Source organism: Siniperca chuatsi, linkage group LG19, assembly GCF_020085105.1.
Source record: "Siniperca chuatsi isolate FFG_IHB_CAS linkage group LG19, ASM2008510v1, whole genome shotgun sequence".
In the NCBI taxonomy this organism is placed as follows: domain Eukaryota; kingdom Metazoa; phylum Chordata; class Actinopteri; order Centrarchiformes; family Sinipercidae; genus Siniperca; species Siniperca chuatsi.
Window position 1 is genome coordinate 20,973,570 of NC_058060.1, and position 26,584 is coordinate 21,000,153.

General features: G+C 38.7%; 2 protein-coding genes across 9 annotated transcripts in view; both read left to right on the forward strand.

Moving 5' to 3' along the window:
• The window catches only part of sh3kbp1 (SH3-domain kinase binding protein 1), a 39,251-nt gene extending 27,871 nt beyond the window's left edge, over window positions 1-11,380 (forward strand). For 3 of the 5 annotated variants that reach the window (XM_044176523.1, XM_044176524.1, XM_044176525.1), the window contains 12 exons: window positions 1,231-1,300; window positions 2,291-2,385; window positions 2,598-2,693; window positions 2,826-2,877; window positions 2,975-3,046; window positions 4,537-4,672; window positions 4,784-4,854; window positions 5,006-5,112; window positions 6,520-6,654; window positions 7,372-7,583; window positions 7,680-7,743; window positions 8,801-11,380. In XM_044176523.1, the coding sequence (XP_044032458.1) occupies window positions 1,231-1,300; window positions 2,291-2,385; window positions 2,598-2,693; window positions 2,826-2,877; window positions 2,975-3,046; window positions 4,537-4,672; window positions 4,784-4,854; window positions 5,006-5,112; window positions 6,520-6,654; window positions 7,372-7,583; window positions 7,680-7,743; window positions 8,801-8,839 (1,149 nt within the window). In that variant the 3' untranslated portion in view covers window positions 8,840-11,380. The remainder of the gene's footprint in view (window positions 1-1,230; window positions 1,301-2,290; window positions 2,386-2,597; window positions 2,694-2,825; window positions 2,878-2,974; window positions 3,047-4,536; window positions 4,673-4,783; window positions 4,855-5,005; window positions 5,113-6,519; window positions 6,655-7,371; window positions 7,584-7,679; window positions 7,744-8,800) is intronic. The other 2 variants (XM_044176526.1, XM_044176527.1) reach the window with 2 other exon arrangements.
• Window positions 11,381-13,282: 1,902 nt separating this feature from the next.
• The window catches only part of map3k15 (mitogen-activated protein kinase kinase kinase 15), a 29,649-nt gene continuing 16,347 nt past the window's right edge, over window positions 13,283-26,584 (forward strand). The window contains exons 1-16 of one of the 4 annotated variants that reach the window (XM_044176529.1): window positions 13,283-14,104; window positions 17,019-17,158; window positions 17,435-17,458; window positions 17,773-17,853; window positions 19,569-19,762; window positions 20,777-20,945; window positions 21,087-21,193; window positions 22,143-22,313; window positions 22,488-22,600; window positions 23,087-23,246; window positions 23,811-23,961; window positions 24,067-24,174; window positions 24,617-24,666; window positions 25,118-25,213; window positions 25,378-25,465; window positions 25,590-25,723. In XM_044176529.1, the coding sequence (XP_044032464.1) occupies window positions 13,789-14,104; window positions 17,019-17,158; window positions 17,435-17,458; window positions 17,773-17,853; window positions 19,569-19,762; window positions 20,777-20,945; window positions 21,087-21,193; window positions 22,143-22,313; window positions 22,488-22,600; window positions 23,087-23,246; window positions 23,811-23,961; window positions 24,067-24,174; window positions 24,617-24,666; window positions 25,118-25,213; window positions 25,378-25,465; window positions 25,590-25,723 (2,102 nt within the window). In that variant the 5' untranslated portion in view covers window positions 13,283-13,788. Of the gene's footprint in view, window positions 14,105-17,018; window positions 17,159-17,434; window positions 17,459-17,772; window positions 17,854-19,568; window positions 19,763-20,776; window positions 20,946-21,086; window positions 21,194-22,142; window positions 22,314-22,487; window positions 22,601-23,086; window positions 23,247-23,810; window positions 24,175-24,616; window positions 24,667-25,117; window positions 25,214-25,377; window positions 25,466-25,589; window positions 25,724-26,584 lie in introns of all 4 variants that reach the window. The other 3 variants (XM_044176530.1, XM_044176531.1, XM_044176528.1) reach the window with 3 other exon arrangements.

Here is a 26,584-nt window from a genome sequence, read left to right on the forward strand (position 1 = left end):
ACAGACCAGGTCTTGTGAATGTGTGAGTGTGTGTGTGTGTTTGTTTTTTTCTGTGGAAGAGCCACCCTGGTTCCACAAACACTATCGAGGGATCCACTCCAGCCGGAAAACAACGGCTCCTTTAACAGCCTACACAGCACACACTCATACACACTTCATCATTAAGTCAGCTCGGTGGTTTTTTGTGCTAAATCTGATCTCATCCTCTCTAATTAGTTGGTTAGATTGGAGCTGTGGAACAGTGCTGTTCACTGGAGAGAAGTGATTATTTCAATTTAATTGTTGTTTATTTTTGTCTTTCAATGAAGGATTTATATTTTTTACCCTTTCATTTGTGATATGAGTTCATTTTTACATGAATCTGTTTTGCTTGTACTGTTTTTCTTGTTTTATTTGTAATATGTGATTTTAAGTCATTCCATAACAACTCTAGGAATGGCAATGTTACAGTAGTCAGTTGGTCAGTCCATGACTTTGGTCGAGAGTGAAATGTCTCAACAACTATTGTGAGAATTGCCATGATATTTGGTTCAGACATTCATGTTCCCCTCAGAAAGAATTGTAATGACTTTGGTGATGTTTTAACTTTTAATCTAGTGCCACAATCAGGTCAGAATGTTAATTTGTCCAACACTTTGGTTTACGACCAAATACCTGCAGCTGTACTTTGTGTTTAGTGTTAATTAGCCAATGTTAGCGTACTAACACGCTAAACTAAGATGGTGAACGTGGTTAACACTACACCTGCTAAACATCAGTATGTTAGCAATGTCATTGTGAGCATGTTAGCATGCTAGCAATTGGCTTAAAGAGCCACACAGACCTTTTTTTAGATGGTTTCTTTTTTTCTAATTACTGTCCAAACATAAGCAATGGTGTTACATTGAGTTGTTTCTTCAATGGAATTCAACAGCTGGTAATTTTGTGGCCATTTGCAGAAAATGCACAGATGTCTGTTTCTGCACTAATATTAGTGAGTGAATGTGCCGCTCTGCTGTCACACTCTCCACCTCCACACCAACAACAGCTGAATCAAACTAGGTCACGGTATTCTGTAGAGATTGGGAAAACCCACTGTGGTAAGCACAGGAAGTCCCAAACAGATCAGGGTGGTTACCAAAAAAACTTAAATTGCACCACTGATTACAAAATTATGATACCTATTGTAGATGAACCTGCGTCTGAGGATAAGATTTTACAAAGGGTTTCTTCCATCTGTCCTTCATTCAGGCCAACGAGGGGAAAGCAGCAAGTGTTGCCCCTGAAACCATGAAGACTGAACCTGACAGCAAAGCCAAAGGTGAGAAATTACACCTTTACTGTTATATAGATAATTCTAACAAAAACAAACAATATAAATGACACAAGTTTCAGTTAAGCAGTTTGGATATTTACCTTTAACAATCACGGTGACAGCTCTGCATACCATAGTTTTTTAGATCGCTTCCTATCTTTCATGCAAAAGGTTTCCTTTCATTCCAGAGTTGTATATTATTGTTGTAATGTAGTTGTGAAGCTTTGAAAATGCTTCCTTGTTGATGTGTTCAGGTGCTTATGGAAAGCTCCGACATCCAAGATTTGGGAGTTGGAAAGTATTGCTGTGTTAAAGGAAAATCAAATCCAGATGACAAACAATAAGCACACATGAATGTTGTGAAAAGATTAATGTGAATTTCAACCTTTTTTTTTGCTGTACAAGATTTGCAGGTAATGAGCTGAAACAAAGCTCATGGAAATGATTTAGTAATCTTTTCCATTTCCATTTTTTATTAATTGTACAAACAAATTGTTAACCATTGTATAAAAGCCACACTATCCAAAAGGATGCTCCACAGTGTGATTATAAGTATCCCACTCTTGTTTTAATTTATGTATTTTAATAACTGAATACACAAGTAAGTTTTCATTATTCCCCGATTTTATTTTTGAAACGAAAATCTAGAAATTGATTGGTCTTTATTTTGAATATAAAAGTAGGGAAAACAAATCCGATTTTAAAACTACCTCTTGCAACAGAAGCATTCTTTAATTTAACTGCTTTTTGTGTTTTTAGAAAATTTAGAAACATTTCTGAGCTGTCCTTATCAAAAGATGACATTGTTTACTGTAAACTATGTTGGTCAGCTTCTTGCAGCAGGAAACACAACAACTTTTGACTGAAGAGGGACATAAAATGGATGAAAATCCATTTAAAATAATTTTTCTAAATAATCTGGATTTTTTTTGTGAAAATTTGGATGTTGTGTAGTTTTGCTCATTAGGGCTTGTCTGTTTTGAATTTGATTGGCAGGGCGGGAGCAATGTAAAGTCCTCTTTCCATATGAAGCACAAAATGAAGATGAGCTGTCAATCAAAGAGGGGGAAATTGTCAATATTATCACCAAGGTAAGTCAGCATACAGCATGTGTGTGTGTGTATAACTTGGCTTATATGTGGGTGTGTCTGCTTTGATTCTTGCATGTTTGCATCATTTGGTTAGTTTGATTTGTTTGTGCAGGTAAGGAAAACACAATTTGCATCCAGGCGCTCACTAAATACACTTAGCAAGCATTTGAACTGTAGTTCAAACCAAACACTTTGCTTTGTCTTTTGTCCAGGACTGCGCTGATGCTGGCTGGTGGAAGGGGGAGATCGGGGGAAGGCAAGGTGTCTTCCCAGACAACTTTGTCAAGCTGCTAGAAGTGGAGAAAGAGGTAATTCTGGCGCAAGGACACACGTGCAAAAGTTGTCTGTTTACTGTGATGTTAGAAGCCAAGAAAGTCTCAAAGACATGATACATTCTTGAAGTGTTTCTGTAATGTTTCTGTGTCTGTGTGTGTTTCCAGAGACCAAAGAAACCGCCTCCTCCTAGTGCACCTTCAGCTAAACACACCACAGGTACAGTAACACCTCACATCTTCTTTTCTCTCCTCTCTTGTATATTTGTGTCCTGAGAGAGAGAGAAAAACCGAAACCTGTAAACTCTGACCTGTAGAGAAAAAGTCGGAGGTCAGGAAGGTTCCTCCTGAGCGACCTGAACATCTGCCACAGAGAGACCAGGATCGAGGTACAGTCTAAGCCCCTTTGGCCCTGATCAGCCCACCTTCAGCCGGAATTTCCTGCAGCATATCACAACTTTCTACTGATCTGTTCAGCTGGCAATGGACAGATCACTAACTAACATGCTTAATATTACTAATGCAGCAGTTAGTAATATATGCTGGATATCTTTACAGCATAAAAGAGAGATTTCAGTGTGAAAGAGAACGTGTGGGTGCTGTATTTCAGTGGTAAATGAAGACAAACATGCAGTAGGTTTCTGTCAGGGGTAGATATTGAAACAAGAGCAGTGACATTACAACTTACAGTATGCAAGTTGTTTGTCCTCCTTTGGCGGACAAACAAAGCTTTTATTAAAGAAACTTGTCAACATCATTCTGTGTACAACAGGAAACCATGGGCATTGTGGTTTTGATCTTGACAGACATTGGCACCAACTGATAAGAAACACAAGCTTCCAATTGTCTCTTCAGTTGTCTAATTTTATCTTATTAATACAAAACAAATATAATAAACTTGACAAAGATATTTAAAATGCTACACTCACAATATTTGATTTGCTTTTTATGAAATATTGATAATTTGACATTTTTTGGCCTCAAACAGTTTTATAAATGAAACCATCTGAGAGGTTTAGAGGGGAAATCACACTTTGGTAGAACAACTCACACACACGCATCATCTGAAACCTGTGACAAGGGGGCCCCTATTTGATAATCTTATCATATGTTTTTATTATAAAATATTTATCGGCAAAGTAACTAGTAACTACAGCTGTCAGACAAATGGAGTGGAGTAAAAAGTACAACAATTTCCCTCTGAAATGTGATGGAGTAGAAGCATGAAGTAGCATTAAATGAAAATACTCGAGTAAAGTACAAATGCTTAACAAAATAATCCTCAACCAAAGAAGTATTTGATTTTAAGTGTAAAATCTGCCATTGGAGTGAGATTATTAAAAAAAAAAATTCTTAGAGGTGAAGCAGTGTTAATATTACATATTAAATGGTTTTACTGCCTTTATGGGGATTTTCTTGAAATAAATTGTAAAACTTCACTTCTGTATCACGTCTCAATAACCTAAAACAAACTACATAAAAAAACTTACAGATACCACTGCCACCACTTTGACACCTGATCTTCCTAATCCTCTTTGGTCTTTGTAGCCCTCCAATTTTTTCTTTGCTTGTTTTTTCCTCCGGTTCTTACAGCCTTGGGCAACTCCAGATCTTTCTTCTTCTTCTGTTTTTATTCTTTAACAACCATCTTTGGCTTGCTTTAGTCCTCTTTGGTCAGATTTAGGTCCTTTTTACTACTGCAGCTCCTACCTTCATCACTGTACTCCTACCTTGACCTCACCTTATCTGGCTGTGTGTGATTGTTTGAGTCGTGCATTCACCGCTACATGTGCGTACTTATGTTCAATGTGTCTGTTTTTTGAATTATTTTTCCCTTTGAACATCATTGTGTGTTGTATGATTTGGTGCATGTGTGTAGGTGAAGAGGTGAAGATCGGAGACATCCCCAAGCCCACCCACTCATCTCTCCTTCCCAAGAAACCCCTCCCCCCAAAGACAAGCTCCTCCTCTTCCTCCCAACCCCCACGGCGTCCTGAGAGACCGCCCACTCTAGCGTCAGTACACGCTCACACACACATACACACATATACGCTCTTACGAAAAAAATCCCATATATCTCTGAGGGTATATACAGTCTAATGTTGTTGTATGGTTTACCTGCTCAGGTGTGAAAGCCCCAAGTCTGAGTGCAGGGCTTCGACACCAGATTCTGCCCCTGACAGGTCACATGACATCGGTGAGTTTGACTGACCGGAGCATCGACCAATGAGATCAAGATATGGTGCCTCAGTAACTGTCAGAGCACTCTCTCTTTGTCTCTGTGCACATGTGAAACTTTACCTGCTGATCATCACGTGTTTTTGTGTTTCTGATGTGTGTTTGTGCAGATGTGGACCTGGACGCAGTCGTCCTGTCAACAGAGAAATTGAGTCATCCGACGGCGTCGCGGCCAAGAGTCACAGACCGCCGGCCTCGCTCCCAGATCATCACACCGGTGAGTGTGTTTGTTGTCAACCTATCATGAAGGATGTTTTTCTGAAGGATGGTACATAATGGCCACCTAATTCAGAATCTGTGATGTGTAGCTGTGTCCCACTTCCGTACTACATACTAATTCTGAGCATGTCTTAAGTATGTATTGTGTTCACACCAAGGTTATTATAGATTTGCATTTTTCATTAGTTTTTATTTTTATTTCGTTTTGGCTTTTTGTTTTCAATTTCAGTTAGGTGTTTAAATTCGTTTTTAAAGCGGGTTTGCTAGTTTATTTTTTTATTTTTTGAAAATGCTTAGTTTTAGTTTAGTTTTAGTTTATATTTCTAATATGGGGTATTTGTCAGAGGCGAGATTCAAAAAGGTCATAAAAAGTATTGCGTAATAAAAACAAAATATCATAGTACAGTACATTTGTACTGCCTGGCCTGGATCTAATGTTAACGTATGAAATAAACTGACAAAAACGAAAACTAAGGACATTTTCTAATTAATAATTTTAGTTTGTTTGTTAGTTTTGTAAACACAAAATACAGTTTCGGTTATCGATTTTTTTGTAAAGCCTCGTTTTTATTTTATTTCAGTTAACAAAATTTTTTTTTTCAGTTTTTGTTTTAGTTATTTTGTTTGTTTTCATTAACGATATTAACCTTGGTTCACACTGGAAATGTGAAAAAAATTTAATGATTAACTGATTATCAAAATAGTTAAATAAAACAAATTGCCAATGGTGGTGAAACAGCTCCAAGAAAATCTCATGAAACTAAACAAACAAAAGAAAAAATATTGGTAAAAGTTGACAGTGTTATTTCAAAGTCACAGTTTGATTGATCATTCCTATTTGTACAAAACAGTAAAGTTCACTAATTTCATATGTTGTAATTGCAAAAACAGTATACTATGAAAATTAGTATGTAGTACAAACTGTATACTTGATATAAAACTGGGACAGAGCTACATCTCAGGTACATAGCTCTGTCCGTGCTAATTTTTAGCATTCAGTATATTGAGTATTCACAGCATATTATGCATTTGTAGAAATTGTATTGCACTGATTAATATGAAGCTCAGTGTTGTGTTTTGGTGCAACAACAGGAAACAAATGCATATGTGTTATTTTCCTGTGAGCAATGGGAGGTTGAGGGAGCTGTTTTAATGGATTATAACTGCATTGCATTTTATGATTATATTTTTTAATTAATTCCTAACAAAAATTGTACTACATTGTATTACAGCGTTTGCTTACAAAGGAAATGTTTTGAAAAAGGTTGATCGATTGACTTTAAACACCTAAATCAAGTCTATGTCAGTATCTGTAGAGGACTTCAGAAAGCCACAGATCTGACACTGAATAAATAAGACCATCGCATTTTCAACAAGTTTCTGTCTGTCTATCTTTCTCTTGTAGTCCTCTCTGTCCAGTACCGATATGGACTCCCCTACATTGGAGGACAGGAAGGACAAGGACAGAGGGAAGGAGGAGCCGGAGACTTTCTCCAGATCTGTAGACGTCTCCCTGAAGAAAGGAGTGTCCACCATCTCTGTACGACCACCTTCACTGTTCACTATTTATTTCATCCAGCAGGGGGCACCACACCACAGATTTTCCTGTTTCTGAGCAGTGCTAAAACTGCATATCTGTTTTTTGTTCCTCATTAACACTTGCTACACAATGCTTTCTTGTAAATGTTAGATGTTACCATTTGTTGACAGATGACAAAATGACAGATAGTCAATACCAATATTTTTAGCAATGTGAAGTATATATTTCATGCTAAATACAATTAAAGTTAGGAGTTAGCAATCAGTAAGAAATGCAGTTTCTTCTTGATTTCTATTACCATTTTAGCTACAATTCAAGTCTTAAGTGGATATTTTCAGATGGCAAAACAATTTCACTACAATGTCCAGTAGTAGCTGTTCTGGAGCTTTTCAATCACATAATCTTTCTCAACACGTGAAGTTTGCGCATTTTGGCCTAAAATTTTAGATAAATTATATTATAAAATTATAAGAACATATTTTCCAAAAAGTGCTTAAAAAATTAGACTCATTCTTGACTTTGGAGACATGAGTTGGCAAAACAATCTCACCACAAGTTCATATATTTTTCACTCATTTTGTATCATTGTTGCTGATACAAAAAAACTTTACTCTTCAGATTCATAAAACCAAAGCAGAACCACCAGGTTTGATCTTAGATGTATGGGGAAAATAATAATTCTTATAATCCCTGATCTGTGTTTCCATTTGCTCACAGGTACCTGACAGTAAAGCACGAGTGCCTGCCAAGCCCTCTGTCCTGACCCCACCAAACTCCATCCATCGCCCCGTGTCCCCGTCTTCCTCCTCGGGTCTGACCCCCTCCCCCGAGCTCCGGCATTCACCTCTGACCCCCCTGACACTGGAGGAACTCAGGAACCAGCTAAGAGACCTGAGGGCCTCCGTAGAACTGCTGAAGAACCAGCACAGGTACATCATACCTAGACGTGTGTGTACAAGCATACGTGAGTGGGTGTATCAGAATCATGATGCTGATGTGTTTGTGTGTGTTTGTGTTTATTTCAGGCAAGAGATGAAGCAGTTGGCCGGCGCGCTGGATGACGAGAAGAAGATTCGTATTAGTTTACAGGTGAGACTCATAAAGGAGTGAAGGGTGGGAGAATTTAGATGTATGTTTATGTTTAACAATCCTGACTGTATCAAAGCAGGTTCATAAGTGAATAAATAAACATTCGAAATGTTGGTATATATTATTAATATGTATTCATTCATTCATTCACTCAAATGTTACAAGTGTGTGCAGCACAAAAACCAAAAGCACTTTTCCAAGACACCAAGTTGTTCTAGATAAAACCTCCTCCAGATGGTATCAGAATTACTAGATGTCAACAATTCAATTTAATCCATTTGTGTCAGATTGCCATACAAACTGTAAAATAATTTAACAGTAAAATATAATCAATGCTAACAAGGTACAGCAAAACAGGCAAAATGCCTTTTCTTGGCAATAAACTTAAAAGGGTCTAAAATTATTATTATTATAATGCTTTTTTTTGTTTTATATTCTGTTTAGGTTATATGTACTATGCTTTTCCTGAAATCCTGAAATGTTACTTTTGTGGCTGCAAAACACCCTAATTTAATCTAATCTATTCTATTGATACCATTCTACCTCATCACTGGTTATACATACAATTTATTGCAGATGCTGACTGGATTAAAATTAAACCAGCGCCACAGGACAGTAAAATACAGAACATACTGTAGGTAGAAGGAGAAAATCACTCATGTATTTGGAATACAGTTCCTAAATATTACTATAAAAAAAAGAGCCTTGCTAAAACAATTACTTATCGAATCAATCAGTCGACTGACAGAATATTAATCAACAACAGTTTTGATAATTGAATAATCATTTAAATCATGTAAGATTTTTTTTATCATTATAAATGGAATACTTTCTGGTTTTGGACTGTTGGTCATTTTCTAGACTAAATAATGAATCGATTAATTTAAAAAATAATCAACAGATTAATTGATAATGAAAACAATTCATTCTACACTTCAGGCATAAGGCATCCTTTAGTAATGCTCCTGTAATCTCACCCAGAAAGGAATTTAAGAGCAACTACTAAATCTCTTTAGTTGTACAAGAAATTCAATTACAATATGTCTTTGTTTGACAGATGGAAGTAGAGCACATAAAGAAGAGCCTGTCGAAATGAAGACTAAATCATCCTTATCAGCGCACTCTGATCACCACATCAGAGCCCAGCAATTTAAAACATTCTCACTGTTGGCCGAGACACTTCAGCCAAAACAAAGTTTGTGCCAAATGATCATCACGATCGACATCAGCAACAATACAGTACCATGGAATCAGCCACCCCACCCCCCCGACGCCGCCTTATCCTGTGTTTAATTTTTTCTTTTTCTTTTTAAAGAGGCTTCTCTGTTAAGTTTACTGCTATCCTGTCTAAGCTTGCTGTGCCACTGGTACTGACTCACCACGGCCTGTCTCTGTGTGTTGCCACAGTTACAGAACGATGACACAGAGCTGCAGCTACCGTGGCGACCACGCTGGTACTTTTTATTTCTAAGTGTGAAGGAAACTTGGAATTTGACCTTCGTAGCCCGATTGGTTCAGACGACCTCTGTGCTGTTCTGTGTCCACTCTGCGGCCTTCACCTCTTATCTGTGTGTGTGTGTGTATGTTCTTATTTTCCATCCATGTGAGGACTGGAGTTTTAGACCTTCATATTAGGGACATTATGTAAAGTGAGGTTGTTTTGGCCGGTCCTGACTTCTTCAATGGGCTAGATTAAGGTTAAGATTTGGGTTTAGGGTCAAAACTATGATCAAAGCCCAGACTTTGAGGCACATCATTAGCATTAGGGTTTGACACACTGAGCTTGATGTTTCTATGGTACACTGCAGGCGGGTGATTTTGAAGCCATTCACAGCAATGGCATTTGGACATATTTTCCTGACCCTTTTCTTAATGTCATAAGTTTTTAATTTGCAGTCAAATATTAAAATATTTATTGTTATTTAATTATTAAAATTAGAAGAACATCAGGATTCTTCACCAGTTTAATTAAATCTAACCAATATGACAAGTGATGCTATAGGTGCTATTTAAAGAAATAGTTAGACATTTTGGGAAATGCAATACAAAAAACAAGCTGTAAAAACAACAATTTGTGGTTTTATGATGACAACAAGACTTCAGAAAGTCACTGCTCCCAGCCAATAAATGGTCTGGGCACATATCTCACCCAAAAACACAAATTGTCACTTTTACACATTGGTTTTTGTATTAATGAAACAAAAACACATATAAGATGTTAATTATTTTGTTTTACAGGTTCTGTTAGGCTGATTTTGTGACAGAGCCAGGCTAGCTGTTTCCCCCTGTTTCCAGTCTTTATGCTAAGCTAAGCTAACCGTCTCCTGGCTGTAGCTTCATACTTACCATACAGACATGAGAGTGGTGTCAATCTTCTCATCTAACTCTCGGCAAGTAAAGAAAAGTATTTCCCACAATGCCAAATTATTTCCCCCCCCCCCAAAACTGCCCTGTGATATTTGGCCGCAAATGAAAAGTTTATGCAAAGAAAAGTACATGTCACTGCATGAACACGCCTAAGAGTATTGCCTTCAGAAATGTTTTGGTATTATTTTTCTCTGTTTGCTTTTGCACTTTTGCTCCACAACTCCAGAAACCTCAAGAAACAGCTGTGCTGGTCACATTACACCCCCCAAAAATCTAAACCGAGATCCATGTACATCTGATGTTTCTGGTGCTGCAGCAGGTGAAGTGTAAAGTTAAGGACAGGGTTTGAGGAATGTAGTGAGCGAAAGGACCTCACAGGTAAAGGAAGACAAAAATGTGTGTGTGTGTGCATGTCTGTGTGTATGTGTGGTAGCATGTACGGCTGTTTGCCTCCCTTCCTTATATGTGCACAGAATCTATGGCAACCCGTCACTGTGGCCTTCCTGTTTTTGACTCCAAATCTTTCTTTTTCTTCCTTCCTTTTTTTCTTTCTTTCTTTCGTATGACAACAAGAAAACTGCTACAACTGAGGCTACAAGTTGTTTTCTTGACTTGGTCCTTTCTCTCCAGGATAGTGATAAATATATATACTTTTATATTTCAGTGTAATAAAGATGCTATTATGTACTGTATGTGTGCACATCTTGTTTTTAAAAAAATGAGAAACATGTTTGAATTGTCTGCTGGTAAATAATGTCTGTGTATAATATACAGTACTGTATGAAGGAGCATTTTGTTCCATTCTGTTGCTCTTTACACTGTTTATTCAAGCAATTGGTACTCTTGTATGGATAGCTATTATAGAGCACCGTATGTGTGTGTGTTAACTGGATGTACTCTCAGGTCATTGAAGGTCTGAGTGAACAAAAAAGAAGTGAAAGTGCTGATTCAGTCTTAACAGCCACTGAAATCACTGCAGAATTTCTGCATCAGCATTATTTAAACTGAAAATACAGATAAAATCCCTGAATATGTGTAACAAGACACCATAGGCGTTTTTGGACCAAACAGTTCTGGGGACTCCCTGAGAAGAATTGCCCACAGGGGAGCTCCCCCGACAACTATATACCTTCAAGGGCTTTCTGTTTGCAATCACACCGCCAATAGGAACGCTGAAATGACGTAAGCCGGCCGGCAGTTGTTATAGTCACTTCTGCCCGTTGTATTTCCCCCGTCGTATATACGCTCAATAAAGCCTGGCCTGACCTGGTCCCTTTTGTCTGTGTTTTCTTCCATTTTTAAGGCTGCCATTACAAGCTGTTGTTTACACAGCTAACGTTTTACACAGGTTTAAAAAATAAAATTTTAAAAAAGGGTTTGCCAGTGCTGCATTGGCTCGTGTTCAACCAATCACCGTACGCTTACGTCACTCAAGGTTCCTCTTGTGCTGAGAGTACAAAAACAGTGTTCTAAGAACTATGATAATTCCCAGTTCTTGTAGTGCGGACACAATAAAAGGGGGCAGGGGTTCATCACCTGTTCTTAGAACTATGAAAAAGTTCCTCCGGTCCGAAAACGCCTCAAGTTAGTCCACTTCACTATTGCAGTATACAGTATTTTTTTAGGTGTCTAATGGTTCACATCTTTCTTTGGGGCATGATTTTAGAAAAACCTTCAAATTTTACATTTTCCCAAAATGCCAGTAGGTGTAGAACAACATGATCGTGAACATAAAAGTGTGAACAAGCATAACAAACATTTTGAATATTTTGTAGTGATGAACAAAAGTTGAACCAGAACTGAAAAAGAGGCAGCAGGATCATTAGCCTGCACACAGTTAAGAAGACCTAACTGAAAAATAATAAAACATTTAAAGGGGTACTACAACAATTTATAGTAGTATTGCACTTCCACAAAGTTTGGGGACTTACAAGAGAAAGATTTTTAAAAAGAATGGTCAAATTCTAAGCAGCAGAGGGCGAGATATCAAAAAACTCAACAGCAATGTCTCTTTCCTGAAATCATGATCTGATTACTCAAGATAATCCACAGACCTTGTTGTGAGCAATTTCATATGTATATAAAGACTTGTTACATTTACTGTGTTACATGTAGGCGAGGCTACTTAAGTCACTTTTTTGATTTGTTGTGAGCAGTTTCATGTAGGAACTATTTTCTTTCTACCGATAGTTCCTACATGAAACTGCTCACAACAAATCAAAAAAAGTGACTTAAGTAGCCCCGCCTACATGTAACACAGTAAATGTAACAAATCTTTATATACAGGCTATGGTTACCACCCTCTACTGACGATGTGTTGTCAGTGTTGTGTTCACAACTTGTTTCTGCTGCCCTCAAGTGGCCAAAGAAATCAGTTACAGGATATAAAGTAAGGTCTTAATAAATGTCAAGATTATATTAGCTGGTTTGTTTGATGATAAATCGTAATTTATGTTGTACAGTACAACAGCTGGATATTTTGAAGTGAAAGTTGCAGTCTATTCTTGTCTTTTTAGGAAGTTTCAGATTCACTGATGTCAAGGTAGTTGGGCTTGGTCTTTCACAATCCTACCCATCTGATAAGTTTTCTCTATTTGAACAATAAAAGCCCCATTCTGCAGTTTTACCTCATGTGAATTTAAAGGAATTGCTGTTGTCCAGAGTCCAGTCCTTCTGCTGTTGGACCTGCAATGAGTTGCACTTATGTGCAAAACAAAAGGATCCTAAGCATTATAACTTGAAATCTAATTATGTAAGTCAGTAAGTGAATTAAAATGAGACAATTACAGAATATAGTCTACTTATTTCCCTCACTTTGCAATAGGAACACAGTGGAGCCGTTTTACACCAATATAAAAGTGATGATAATGATAAGACACATTGAAACCTTTTCAGTAGTTTTGGAAGGACCAATGGCACTGACCCCATTTTGAGAACAAATGGAGCTGTCCACTCAGAGTGTGATCAATGGCCTCTTGCAGCCAGTAACATGTACCGCAACAATATTACCTTCATCAAGTGTCTTATAAGTAATCTTATTTTATCTGTTCTATTTTAGCTGTTATCTGGGTTTTATGGGTTATATTGTGGAAAAAGAGGAAAATTCTGACATGCTTGAGTACAGATCAAAGACAGTAATAACTGATGAGGGAAAAATGAATTCATATCAGCACGCTACTGACTTTATTTCCTGCGCGGTGAACATAACTGAGAAAAACGTGGCTGTCCAGGAGGACACTATATTTAGACAACCAGAGAGACGGCGATAACATTTCAGACTGTGGCCAGCAGATTGTATCCTGCAATATAAACAATCTCCTCCATGGGAAACTTCATACCAGACTGAAGGCGAGAGCCAGAGGATAATAATTTAACTTCTGGATGCATTTTTGTCTCTCCCCCTCTCTCCACATTTCGTCCTCTCTCTCGGGGATCTAGTCGGATCCAGTCTGGATGAAGCGGACTTCTTGGTGCGAGATAATCTGCAGATGATGTGAGTTAATGAGGCGGAGATGCTGGTGGACAAACTCAGACGCGCTCCTCTCCAGCGACTACAGGTGCGCAACAAGTGAGCGAGAGGAGGACAGGACGCAGAAGACAGAATAAAGGAAGTAGCGGGAGGGAGAGGTGGAAAGTAACCGGGGGAGGAAGGAGATAAAGCAGAAACAGGTTCACGCTATGGACACGGGGCAGAGCGCACAGGTCGCCGACATGGGAGGAGAGCACTCCGCAGGGGTGTGCGTGGTGGAGCGGGACAGGGACCGGGAGAGGGGCGATGTGTCCAGCCCCTGCCCACCGGCCAAGCAGCGCTCCCTGCGGGTGGTGTACGTCCTGAACGACGGGCTGAAGGCGGTGATGGCCAGCAGTCCCGAATCCGGAGCGCTGCAGTGTCTTCAGAGAGCCTGCGACTCGGAGAGCGCACTGCTCACCACAGTTACCTTCGGACGGCTGGACTTTGGAGAAACATCAGTGCTGGACAGTTTCTACGATGCAGGTGTGTTTCAGTCAAACAGCATGGTTTTGCTTAAAATATATGTCCTAACGAGTCGTCGAGATTAGAACTGGGGTGATTTGTTTAAAAGTTGCACAAAAGTTGTTTAAACCGCAGGAAGTCCTGATTGCATGTTGAAATAGTCAAATGCTGATGGAATTTCCTACTAGCCTACATCAACTACTATACACTTTTGAAGTACCTGTACTTCACATCAGTATTTCCATTTTATGTTACTTTATACTCCTGCTCCACTACATTTTGGAGGCAAATACTGTACTTTATACTCCACTACATTTATTTTGAAAGCTTTAGTTATACTTTGCAGAGTCAGATTATTAATACAAAATAAAAATCAACTAATAAATTATGATGTATTATTATGGATTAAGCCACCCAGCAGTACTTAAAGTAGTTAAAATTATCTCCACCTTTACCAGCGGCAACATTAAAGTGATGAACACATTAATGCACCGATAATTATAATCTAATAATATGACACACACTAATCTGAAATGGGCCATTCTACATATGGAGTAACCACACTTTTACTTTTGGTACTTTAAGTATTTTAATGCTAATGCATACTAATGCATATGGTAAAAGATCTGAGCACTTCTTCCACCCCTGTATGCAATTTATATGTCTTTTGACCCGTCACCAAATTCCTGCTGGGAATGTACAAATTCTTATATGTGCAGTAAGTCTATCTGTAATTACTATCATAAGGATATAGCCTTTAATAATAACATACTACCATACTGATATCTCACAGATACTTACTCTCACACACACTAGCCTGTAGGTCTACTTGCTATACCAGATACACTCTTATCCACCATCATCTTTCACCAATCTAGCTGCTAGTGTGTTTGGCGAAGTCCCTCCCCTTCCGGTGTCCCCCATGATGGGACCTTATTTCGTATAAAATATGTAGCCTACGGTAGTAAACGCATCTGCCCATGTACACTTTCAGCCCAAACTATCATGGATTGACCGCCAGTTGTCGGCTTAGGGCTATACTGCTTTTTACAAATCATCAGAAATACCTGCAGACTCATTTCAATGAGCAACCCGTTCTCATTCCCAGGTCGTCTAATACAGACGCACATGGTACCCTTTAGCGTCTGTCTGAGACGCACCGGGCCTTCAATTAAATCCAATGTAAAACCATCCTCAGCAATATTAGACGCTCAGAGGAACAGCTCCGGCCGTCCATTCACTCCAGCTATAAGACGCTGTGAGCATCAGTCCCATTGGAGAACCGAGGACCCGCCTCCCGGAAGTATTTCCCCCTCTGGGATAATAAAGATTACCCTTGACCCCTTAAAGTTTTTGAGCTGATTGGTGGAAAGAGTCAAAAAAAAAATGTATGGCAGACATTGGACTTGTCATAGCAGGTAAAATGCAGGTGTGATTAATAAGATTAATGAAGGCTTAGCGCCACTGAATTTTCCCAGTAAACTGTGCCACAAAACCAGCATGCACAATGCAGGGCTGGGACTGGTAAACATACGTATAGTGAATGGAATGCAGTCATTGTTGAAGTTATTAATCCTACCTGTGGTTTTCCTGCCATGACATGTCAGAGAGTCTGCTGTGAAAGACACCTACTGTATGTATAATCAGTACAGTACAACATGTACCCTGATGTTAATCTAACATCTGATAATTAGATTGCTAATCTCAAACACGTTGTCATTAGCCATGCTAGCATGGTGGCTTTAGGGATGACAATCTCGGTTTGTCAGTCGGTTGGTCCATCATTTTGGTCCAGACAGAAATATCTAACTATTAACCATTGGATGGATTGCTATGAAATTTTATACAGATATTCAAGGTCCCCAGACGATTTATCCTAATAACTTCGATCCTCTGACCTTTCATCCAGCACAGGTCACCAGGTATGACCAAATACCTGCACAACTAATTACAGCTGTAATTTGTGTTCAGCGCTAATTAGCAAATGTTAGCATGCTGACACGCTAAACTAAGATGGTGAACATGGTAAACATTACCTGCTAAACATCAGCATGCTGACGTTAGCTCAAAGCAGCGTAGCATGGCTTTAAACTTTTAGTCTTGTTAACATACCGCTAGAGAGACATTTTACCAAATTCACAATTGTATAATTTAGGAAATTTATTTACTGCTAAAATCAAAATAATTCATTATTTGGACCATCTATTTTCTTTGTTGTTTCAATTGATACGTTCAGGATCTTTATTGCAATGCAGTAGGCAGAGCTCAACAAGTGAAAATACAGTATTTGGTTGTAGATTGTAGGTATCGTATATAATTACTGCCTCTAGATGAAAGCTGCCCCAGTAAAAAAATGAGGTTCTTCATATCTGCACACTATAGTCCATTCCTGTTTTCTTTATACAAATTCATATCTTCTGGTATGCTTGAGGCATCTATGCGGAGCGTTTTTTCTCTCCGTTGGACTGTGCAGGTCATGAAAACTACCAGCTCTAGGAAAGGATTACGTTCACCCCTCTTATTTGAATCCACGTACAATGCAACGGGGAACAAAGGGCTTCCAAACTACTCCAGTGAGACACAACAAAAAGACAATTGGAAGCTCCTTGCTTTTCTTGATGTCTTGTACTTTTGCTATATGTGTTTTTGTTAATGTAAGATCTTTTGTTATCTTAAAAACACTTAAATGCTCCCTGCAAAAACATTCCCACTTTTAATGAGGTCAGAGGTCTTACTCAAGGACTGATGGATTTCAACATGGGCATTAATCCTAGTTCATGTGGTTGAAGGAGAGTCGCTTCTGCATATCTGTACGAAGAAATTGATTGTATTTACATGAAAGTATAGGTTTTGAGACATGTTGTTTTTTTTTACCACCATTATGGGCATCCTCGTGGTCGTCAACACTGTTGCTGTCTCTTCTCCCTCCTTCCAGACATTGCAGTTGTGGACATGAGCGATGTGTTTCGGCAGCCCTCCTTGTTTTACCATCTGGGTGTGAGGGAGAGCTTCGACATGGCCAACAACGTCATCCTGTACCATGACACCGACCCTGACACTGCCCAGTCACTGAAGGTACACACACACATACACTTCTTTGAATCTGCTGCCAATGTATTTAGAGTTCATGGATGCCATTCCTTCGCACCTCCTTAGAACAAAGTGATCCACTAAGTTATTTACAGACTAGTGTGTGTGTGCAGTACAGTCAGTCCTGCACTGTGCTGCCAGGGGGGAACAGCTGTGTGAAGTAGTTACATGGCAGTACAACTTAAGAGTACACAAGAATACACTCTGCTGTCCAGTCTTGAAATCCAATCTCACATGCTTTTTTTCTTTATCTCGTTACAGGATATGGTGGCACAGAAAAACACAGTAAGTTTCTCTGTGTGTGTGTGTGTGTGTGTGTGTGTGTGTGTGTGTTTAAGGGTGATTTATGTGCAAACTCTGTCTCATGCTATTTCAGGATTAATATTTGTGCCGTTTGTCCTCTCACGCACATATACATGCAGGAATGCATATCTACATGCCTTCACTCTCTCTCTCTCTTTCACACACACACACACACACACACACACACAAAAAAACATGCATGGCAGGCTCCTGAAATAGACTCTTGCATTCATCTTAGTAACTGATTTTTAATTTATATATTGTGTGTCTGTGTGTGTGTGTGTGTGTGTGTGGAGAAGGTCACTCGTTCTCCAGCGTTAGGTTTTCCCTGGGTTACGTTGCCTCCAGAGTACAGAGGCTCTGGATTGCGCAATAAAGTAGGTACCATGCTGCACCAGGACATGTTGGGAGAGTTCCTCACAGACTAATAATAATAATAACAAACATGGAGGAGAGACTAAAAACACTGATCTCCCCATGGGATGTTGTATGATTAACTAAATAAATAAATAACAGCATGTAACCTACAATGCCAAAGAAGGATAAAATGAGTTTCGGACATGGTGGACACTCAGCAGCTTAAGTTTTGATGATGATGGTATCTCAACTTTAGCTGCACTGTGTAATAAGTCACTGTCAAAATAGCTACTCTCCCCTTTTAGATGAGATGATAAAATTTATGGGGCTCTGTTCTGCAGAGGAGGACGTCGAGTTCACATATCCTGCATTCATCCTCTAAGTGATTTTTGGCGGTGTAGGTTTGTGATCATGAGTCTAAATATTGTCAACCATCTTAACACTTACTGTTACTGTTCTTCACGAATAGGTAATGGACAATAGCGGCTATTAAAACCAGCTATAACTGATATTTACAATGTACAATGTATCAAATACAATGTGAGAGGGGTCGCTAGTAGTGATGAAACTACAGAGAATTATCACCTGAATCTGGAGCTCCCCTCGGCTTTTCAGAGCTTTAAATTGAGTTTTTAGCTTATTGTTTAGCTGTCCGGCAACTTCCCTGTTTTGGTTCACTCTCACCGCTCTCATAACGTTTTTGGCCGCAGCAGGCAGCTGTTTTTAGCAAAAAAGTTTAAAAAACCCACTATACACTACTTGCTCAGCACCAAACAGCAGATAGACACAGTTAGCAACTAGCTGGTCAATGCTTGAGTAGCATAGTCAAGCATTTAGCTGCTAAAGAGCCAGATATTTCCCTCAGGAGTTGGTAGAGGCCAAAAACAGAGCTAAAAGAGAGTGCTGATCTACTTGGTCATGTCAAGGTAGTAGACCAAGGTGGATGAGTTCAGTGGCATCCTTGTTCAGTTCAGCTACTGCTTTCCCTAAACCTGTGTTGCCGATTGTTTGTTGGACCCGTTGTGTGACCATTATTCTGGCAAGAAAAGTTATATTACTTAAGATCCAGCAGTTATTTTCCTAACTGTGAAAATGGTGGATGATATTTTGATGGTGTTTTATTTGTCAGTGCTTTTAAAATTAATTTAATGACATAAACTTTACAAAGACCTTTTTCTTATCCACTTTGTACCTCAGCTCAGCGTGAAGGATGTTGCTGACTGCTTTTAAAAAAGCAACCTATCTGATTACAGACCTGGTAACTCCAACACTTGGATTAAGAATTACTGGTAGTTTGAAAAGAAAGCTGAAAGAAAGAAAGAGACTGTATTGTAGTGTGTTTGTGTGTATTAGGTCATGCTGTTCTGGACGTTTAACAGCCACATGAGGCTTATTACTTGTGCTAACCTTTGCTGATGTGAATATGATGCTGCAACCTCAGTGGTGTGCTGATCCTCTGCTCGTACTGATCCTCCTCAATAATTACTCTATAATCCCCACTCTCGCCATCCCTCCATCCCCCTCCCTTCCTCTTCTTGTTTTTCTCTGCCTGGACTCCTTTTACACCTGTCATCAGCATCCGGCATGTGTGTTTATCTGATATATAGCTGTATTATATCTATCGGGCATTTAAAAGCACTTCTGGTACTCACACTAAAATCTGAATCCTCTTTTTGCTTTGACAAATAAACTGTTTGCTTTTTAAACTAAACATCCCCACTCTTTCTCCTTCCAGGCATCCAGTGGTAACTACTACTTCATCCCCTACATAGTGACTCCTAACCATGAGTATATGTGCTGTGAGAGTGACGCCCAGCGCAGGGCCAGTGAGTACATGCAGCCAAGCTGGGACAACCTGCTGGGGCCGCTTTGCGTTCCCCTGACTGACCGCTTCACCAGCCTGCTGAAGGACATCCACGTCACATCCTGGTGAGACACTTTCAAACATAAATGTATGTATATGTAGCTTGAGGGTAGCTTTAATGGCCCTAACATGCAGCTGCGATCAATTTTGCGTGAGCTTGCATCTTGACCAAATTAACCCACAAATGCATGATCCAAAAAGCACATTGTTTTTGCTTTTTACCCAAAAGATCTGTGGATTTATTTTAGGTGAAAATCAGATAATACATAATTATGTACAAAAAAAAATGCTTTGGAACAGGGTTTCTGCAGGGACCTTTTTAATACCACATAAAATGCAATTTAATATCTGTGAAAGTACAATGGAAAACCAGTAGGGATGATATGGCGTACTATTATTTATTATCATATCACATTCCTAACGATATAATTCATTTAATTAATGGAACCAGGACCTGGATACGTGGCAGAAAATGGATTGATTAACCAACTTCAATTTAAGTTTGTTTAAGTTTTTGCTTAAATTAACATATGCCCATTATGAGACGATGAGCAGCTACTGTAGCTAACAGTAGCTACGGCGTTTGCTACAGGTCTGATGGTTCAGATCGACAAAAAAGGATTGAACAGCCTCCTGCGCACATAATTCACTGTTGAAACAATTCCACTTTTAGTTTCTAGGTGTATAACGTCTCCCGACTACGACGGAGTGTTAGGGCTACATTGAGGAAAAATAATCTGAGATTTCGACAATACAGTCGCAATAATTATGAGAATAAAGTCCTAATTTCGAGAGAAAAGGGGATAATTTAATGAGGAAAAGTCAAATTACGAGAATAAAGTAGTATTATTTAAAAGAAAAAAGTCGTAATATCACAAGAATAAAGTCATAATATTTCAAGAAAAAAAGTCGTAATATTATGAGAATAAAGTTTTAGCATTTCGAGAAAAAAAGTCACAATATTAAGACTTTAATTCTAACTTTAAGTCCACAAGCACAGCGTTGCCAAGGTGAGGACTTTGTGCTCATCAACATTATCATTGTGATTTTCACATTTTCCATCTGTTTGTCTTCTGCAGTGCTTCCTTTAAGGACACCCTGCTAAATGACATCAGGAAGGCCAGAGAGAAGTACCAGGGAGAGGAGCTGGCTAAAGAGCTTTCCCGTATCAAACTCCGAATCGACAACACAGAGGTGCTCACCCAGGACATTGTCATGAACCTGCTGTTTTCTTACAGAGACATACAGGTACAAACACACAACGTGCTCTTAATTCAGCAACAATGTATAAAAAATATACTGTATATAGAATTTAACCTTTGCTAAACACATACATGCATCATATTCAAGTGAATGGTAAGAAACCATGTCCCCTTATGTGACCACCAGGACTACGATGCCATGGTGAAGCTGGTACAGACGCTGGAGATGCTGCCGACTTGTGATCTGGCCACCCAGCCCATGATCCAGTTCCACTATGCCTTCGCCCTCAACAGGTACACAGAAGCTGGATTCAAACGCGGGCCTAGAGGAGAATCCATTCATAGTGTGCCAAAGGAAGCTTTTACTGCCCAACATTTTAGCCTCTAACTAAAAGGGATTTTTTTTACGCTTTCATCCCCTTTTCACTGAGATTTTTTGTTTGATTCAGCTGGTTTACTTTAGATAGGTGCAGAAACTCATTCAAGATTATATTTAGATACATTATATTGATCCCACAAGGAAGAAGAAGGGTTTTTGTTTCCCTTTACATTTAAGCCAAAACTGATCGTCCCCAGATGTATTCTGCCCAAGAAAGCCAAAACACAGTAATTACCTCCATATTTAATTGAGTTAAGATCAGAATCTGACTTTGTGTCATCTGTTTTACTATAAAGGAAATTATTATGCCATAGAAAAATATCATTTCTCTTAAAACAACATGTAAAAATTGTCACAAGACGGATAACTAGAGAGCTAGCAGAGATAAATCACATGTAAGCTAGCTGGGGAGATCACAGCTAGCCCTTAGCTAAAGCTTAACTACTTATTTTGTCTAGCTAGCTAGCTGTAACTTTAATTGAACAATATACCCATTTTGATTAATTAAGATCTTGGTAATTGGTGTGGTTAATCTATCCTTAAATCGCATGATGATATTTTTGTATTATGGGGATTTTATTATTGAGTACAATATGCTGTAAATATGAACAGCCAAATCAAACATAAAGGCATTACAGCATTTCTGTCTGTTACAGTTCATTGGCCAGCCTGAAAACTTTAAACAATTGCTCACTGCTACTGCAGTTACTGCTCTCTGCCTTTGTAGACCAGTATTGTTACTTCTGTATGTACAGTTAGAACTACAAGACAAATTGTTAAATAACTTAATCCCAGAAATAACAATTCTCCATGCAATTCAACACAACCAGCCTTACATTAATTTATAAATATGTATGTGTGCAGGAGGAACAGTCCTGGTGACAGGGAGCAGGCTCTCAGAGTGATGCTGCAGGTGTTGCAGTCGTGTGAACATCCAGCCCCGGACATGTTCTGTCTCTGTGGACGGATATACAAGGACATCTTCCTGGACTCAGACTGCAAAGACACCAAAAACAGGGACAACGCTATACAGTGGTGAGGACACACACACACACACTCAAATCAACTTTGTATGGCTTTTTTCATGAATATATCTCATCTGTCTGGTTTAAAATAAATGCTGAGAATCCTTTCCACATGCTGTCAAAATTATGTCATCTGCATCTAATTACATGCATTTATTCATTGGTGTGTCACCCCCGCCTGCAGGTACAGAAAGGGTTTTGAGCTGCAGCCAACTCTCTACTCTGGTATCAACCTTGCTGTCCTCCTCATAGTTGCTGGCCAACAGTTTGAGAGCTCCATTGAACTGAGGAAAATAGGTAAGAGGATCCTGAACCTGACACCCATCGATTGCCATCAGGACACCTCAAGTCAAGCTGGAACCGTCCAATACAAGCATTTTCAAATGTGTCAGTTGCTTTCAATGGCCCATTGTTTACTGCATCCACTGGTATTTCGGGCTCAGTAGAGGTTAAATAGTTAACTGATACAGAAAGTGCAAACTAAGCAGATAATAGCATCTAAAGTAAATATGAACAAAACAAGCTAGTTAGGCTACAAAGCCTGCGTCGTTTGAGTTGAACTGCAGTATGCTAAGGTAGATAGTATATACAACTACTATATAGTATGCTAAAAATGAAGAATTAAGAATACAAAGAAAATAATTGTTTGGTCCTCCTTTGCTGTCCAAATTAAGCTCAGTGGTATTTGATTAAAAAAAAAAGAATAAAGGATATGACTGATAAAGAACATAACTGTTTTCTACAATGTTTTCACTGTTTCACACTTATAATCTGATGTTTTAGGTGTTAGGTTGAACAGTCTGCTGGGGCGCAAAGGTTCTCTGGAGAAAATGAATAACTACTGGGACGTGGGCCAGTTCTTCACCGTTAGCATGCTAGCTAACGACATCCCTAAAGCTACTCAAGCTGCCGAGAAGCTCTTCAAACTCAAGCCGCCTCTCTGGTAAAGACATTACAAACATGTTTCTATTCCATTTTGTCAGTACTGTTATGGTACAGTATCAGTATTTGTTATCAGTACAATTAGAGTATACCAAGAGAACTGTTTGTGGTCTGAAAAAAACTACTTCTATGTTTTAAGCATCTCTATTTCTTCTTCAGTTGTGTTTTAGCCTGTGTTATATTTGCATTTCCAAATACCAGTGACCAGTTGACTACAGGAGGACTAAAAGGAGTTTCTGATGAGAGCTAGCTGGCCAAACCACCTTCAGAAAAATCCATAATTTTGACTATTTGTATAGTGTGTTACCATTTACTCTTTTTGATCACAAAAACGGTTCCTATTTCCTTTCATAATCATGACACAAAAATCCAAATAATAACCAACAATTTTGGTAAATTGAGTGTATTTACACGGGAATGAGATGCTTCTCAATCTTTGTTCCTGCTTTATGATTTAGTTCCATAAAACATGTGTATTATTTTCTAGTTCCTTTTGTTTCTGTGTTTTGCGTTCAGTTTAATGGAAACAGTGATTGTAAATTGTTTAATGTGCATTTTCTTTCAGGTATTTGCGGTCAGTGGTGCAGAACTTGCAGCTGATCCAGAGGTTTAAGAAGCAGACAGTGGAACATTCTCCTCAGCGGGAGAGACTAAATTTCTGGATGGACATCATTGTAGAGGCCACGCAGGGCACCACCAATCGACTGCGGTTTCCAGTACAAACACACACATATACACAAACACTCAAACATGCTCGATCAGACATTCAGAGACACATGCTAACATGTTTGTCAATCTTTCTTTTTCTCTTTCTGTTACAGGTGCTGATTCTGGAGCCAACTAAGGTTTACCAGCCCTCCTATGTGTCCATTAACAATGAGGCTGAAGAGAAGAACGTCTCTATCTGGCATGTTTCTCCTGCCGAAACGGTGCGAACATCACCTTCTTGCCCTTCTTGACCATCTTCCTCTTTACCATAGCATTTTGTTGCATTGCACCATTGACAATTAGTGCCTTTCCGTCCACCTGTTTTTATGTGCCTTTTCAATTTGCACATAAAAAACCTGAGTGGAAATACAGAAAAATCAAGTAAAAGGATCACAAAAAGGTTTTTAAGCTTTGCTGAGGTGGAAAAGTTGGTGTATCGATAAAAGCAAAATGCAACAAAGTGCAATGCGAACAGATTTAGAGAATAAATCATGAAAAATGTGACTTAAACTTCACTTAAGCTTCCACTCCTTCTGTTCCTTATACATTTATAAAATTTGACTTTGAGTGATTCCTAACGCTTTGAGCCTGGTTAAATATATGACCATTCTGTGCAAATGTGAACAATGTGAAAATTAAAAACGTCATTCACTTTCATTACAGAAAGGGATCCATGAGTGGAACTTCAATGCAATGTCCATCAAAGGCATTAGGTATGAATGTATAGTTGGAGGTGAATAAAATGAGAATACAAAAGTTCCCAAACTGACATTATGCAGCAAAAAAAAAAGATTGTCTTTTCACTGTTTATTTGGGTTAATTATTATTAAGAGGTACAAAGTGCATTTTTGCTCCTAATTTAGGGTTGAAAAGTCCTATATATAAATACATGTTACTCAGATGAGCTACTTCATTATGCAATTAAATGCAAGATTAGATTCACTGCTTTGCTGCATTTCATAAATAAATGAATGCATGATTTTGCCAATTTTTGCCAAAACACTGTGAAAAACGGTTCACTTGTACAGTAAAACTTTTGGTTTAAGAGTACATTTAAATCAGATAAAAACATTTCTTTAACCGTGACGAAAAATGTAATATAACAGAGAGAAAAGAGAAAAAATTAAACTAAGCTTTCACCTACTCTAACTCACTTGTCTGCAGTATTAGTAAGTTTGATGAGCGTTGCTGCTTCCTGTACGTCCATGATAACTCAGATGACTTCCAGATCTACTTCTCCACTGAGGAACAGTGCGGTCGGTGAGGACACACACCTCTAGATGTGTCTGTGTAGGTGTGTGTGTTTGTCTGCGTTTGTGTTCGTACAGTACGTATGTGCGATTGCATTGCAAAATGACCTGATGGACATGAATTGGAAATGATAATGTTATGTCTGTCTGGTTGTTTGTACATGTGTGTTTTAGGTTCTGCTCCATGGTGAAAGAGATGATATCTGATGGTACGGGCAATGCTGTGGAGCTGGAGGGGGAAGGAGACGGAGATACACTGGAGGTCAGGGGGTGTTTAAATGCATAAATATAGCCCAAACATTATTCAACAGTAAATATATATCTTTATAGGACCAGTTGATGATGATTACTGATTAAGAATTTGTGTGTTTCTGTGTGTGTTACAGTATGAGTATGACACCAATGAGACAGGGGACAGGGTGGTGTTGGGGCGGGGCACCTATGGAGTGGTGTACGCTGGGAGAGACCTCAGCAACCAGGTCCGAATCGCCATCAAAGAGATCCCTGAGAGAGACAGCAGGTAGGTGTGTGTGTGGTTGTGTAGGAAGATGATGACCTGTAGTGACCCTGATCAAAGTTTACCTTGTTCTACATTAGAAAAATGTTTTTTTCATTTTGTTTTTTAATTTCAGCCCTACCCCCCATAGTTACAGTTGCTACACCTATCAAGTGTCACTCAAAAAGACCCTTTTTTTTTTAAAACTATGGGTTTTTTTTTTTTTTTTTTTAGACAGAGGTAGACCAAAAGCAGGGTTATCATTTCTAATCAGTGATCATCAATTATATCAACTGTCACTGGCAGATTTGATCAGCTGTAGCTAGCTAGCTAATTAAGCTAATTGTACCTCCATGAGTTGTTAGAAAACGCTGTGTCCAGTAGACTTTGCACTAGTACACTATTATAAATAAAAATGTAGCTAAAATATTTTTTCATTCTTATCCTGTTTAGATGCTTACTATAGAAAAACATACTACAGCTTTGAGAATGAGGACTTATGAGTTTGGCAAACATAATGCTTTTTCAGATAACACATTTGGCTGGGGTTGTCGGAGTGTAAGCTTCCCTAAATCAAAGAAAGAGCAGGACAGAGCCACTAACATTATCCCAATATTTTATATAAGCTAGTTGCATCTTGGCTCCAACACAGGGAATGTGTCGGTCCTGAATGGGGCTTTTTCTAACGTAACCTCACATAATAATGTAGTTAGCCAATGATATGCTGTTTGGCTTTGGAAGTAACGTTGGTTATACTGTAAGCTAGTTAGCTAACGATTGTAGCTTACATTAGAGCAGATAAACACACTTTAATCCATTCCTTATATGGTACTTTTGCTGTTCTATTTTAGACTTTGGAAAGGTGATTAAAAAAAGTCTTTAATT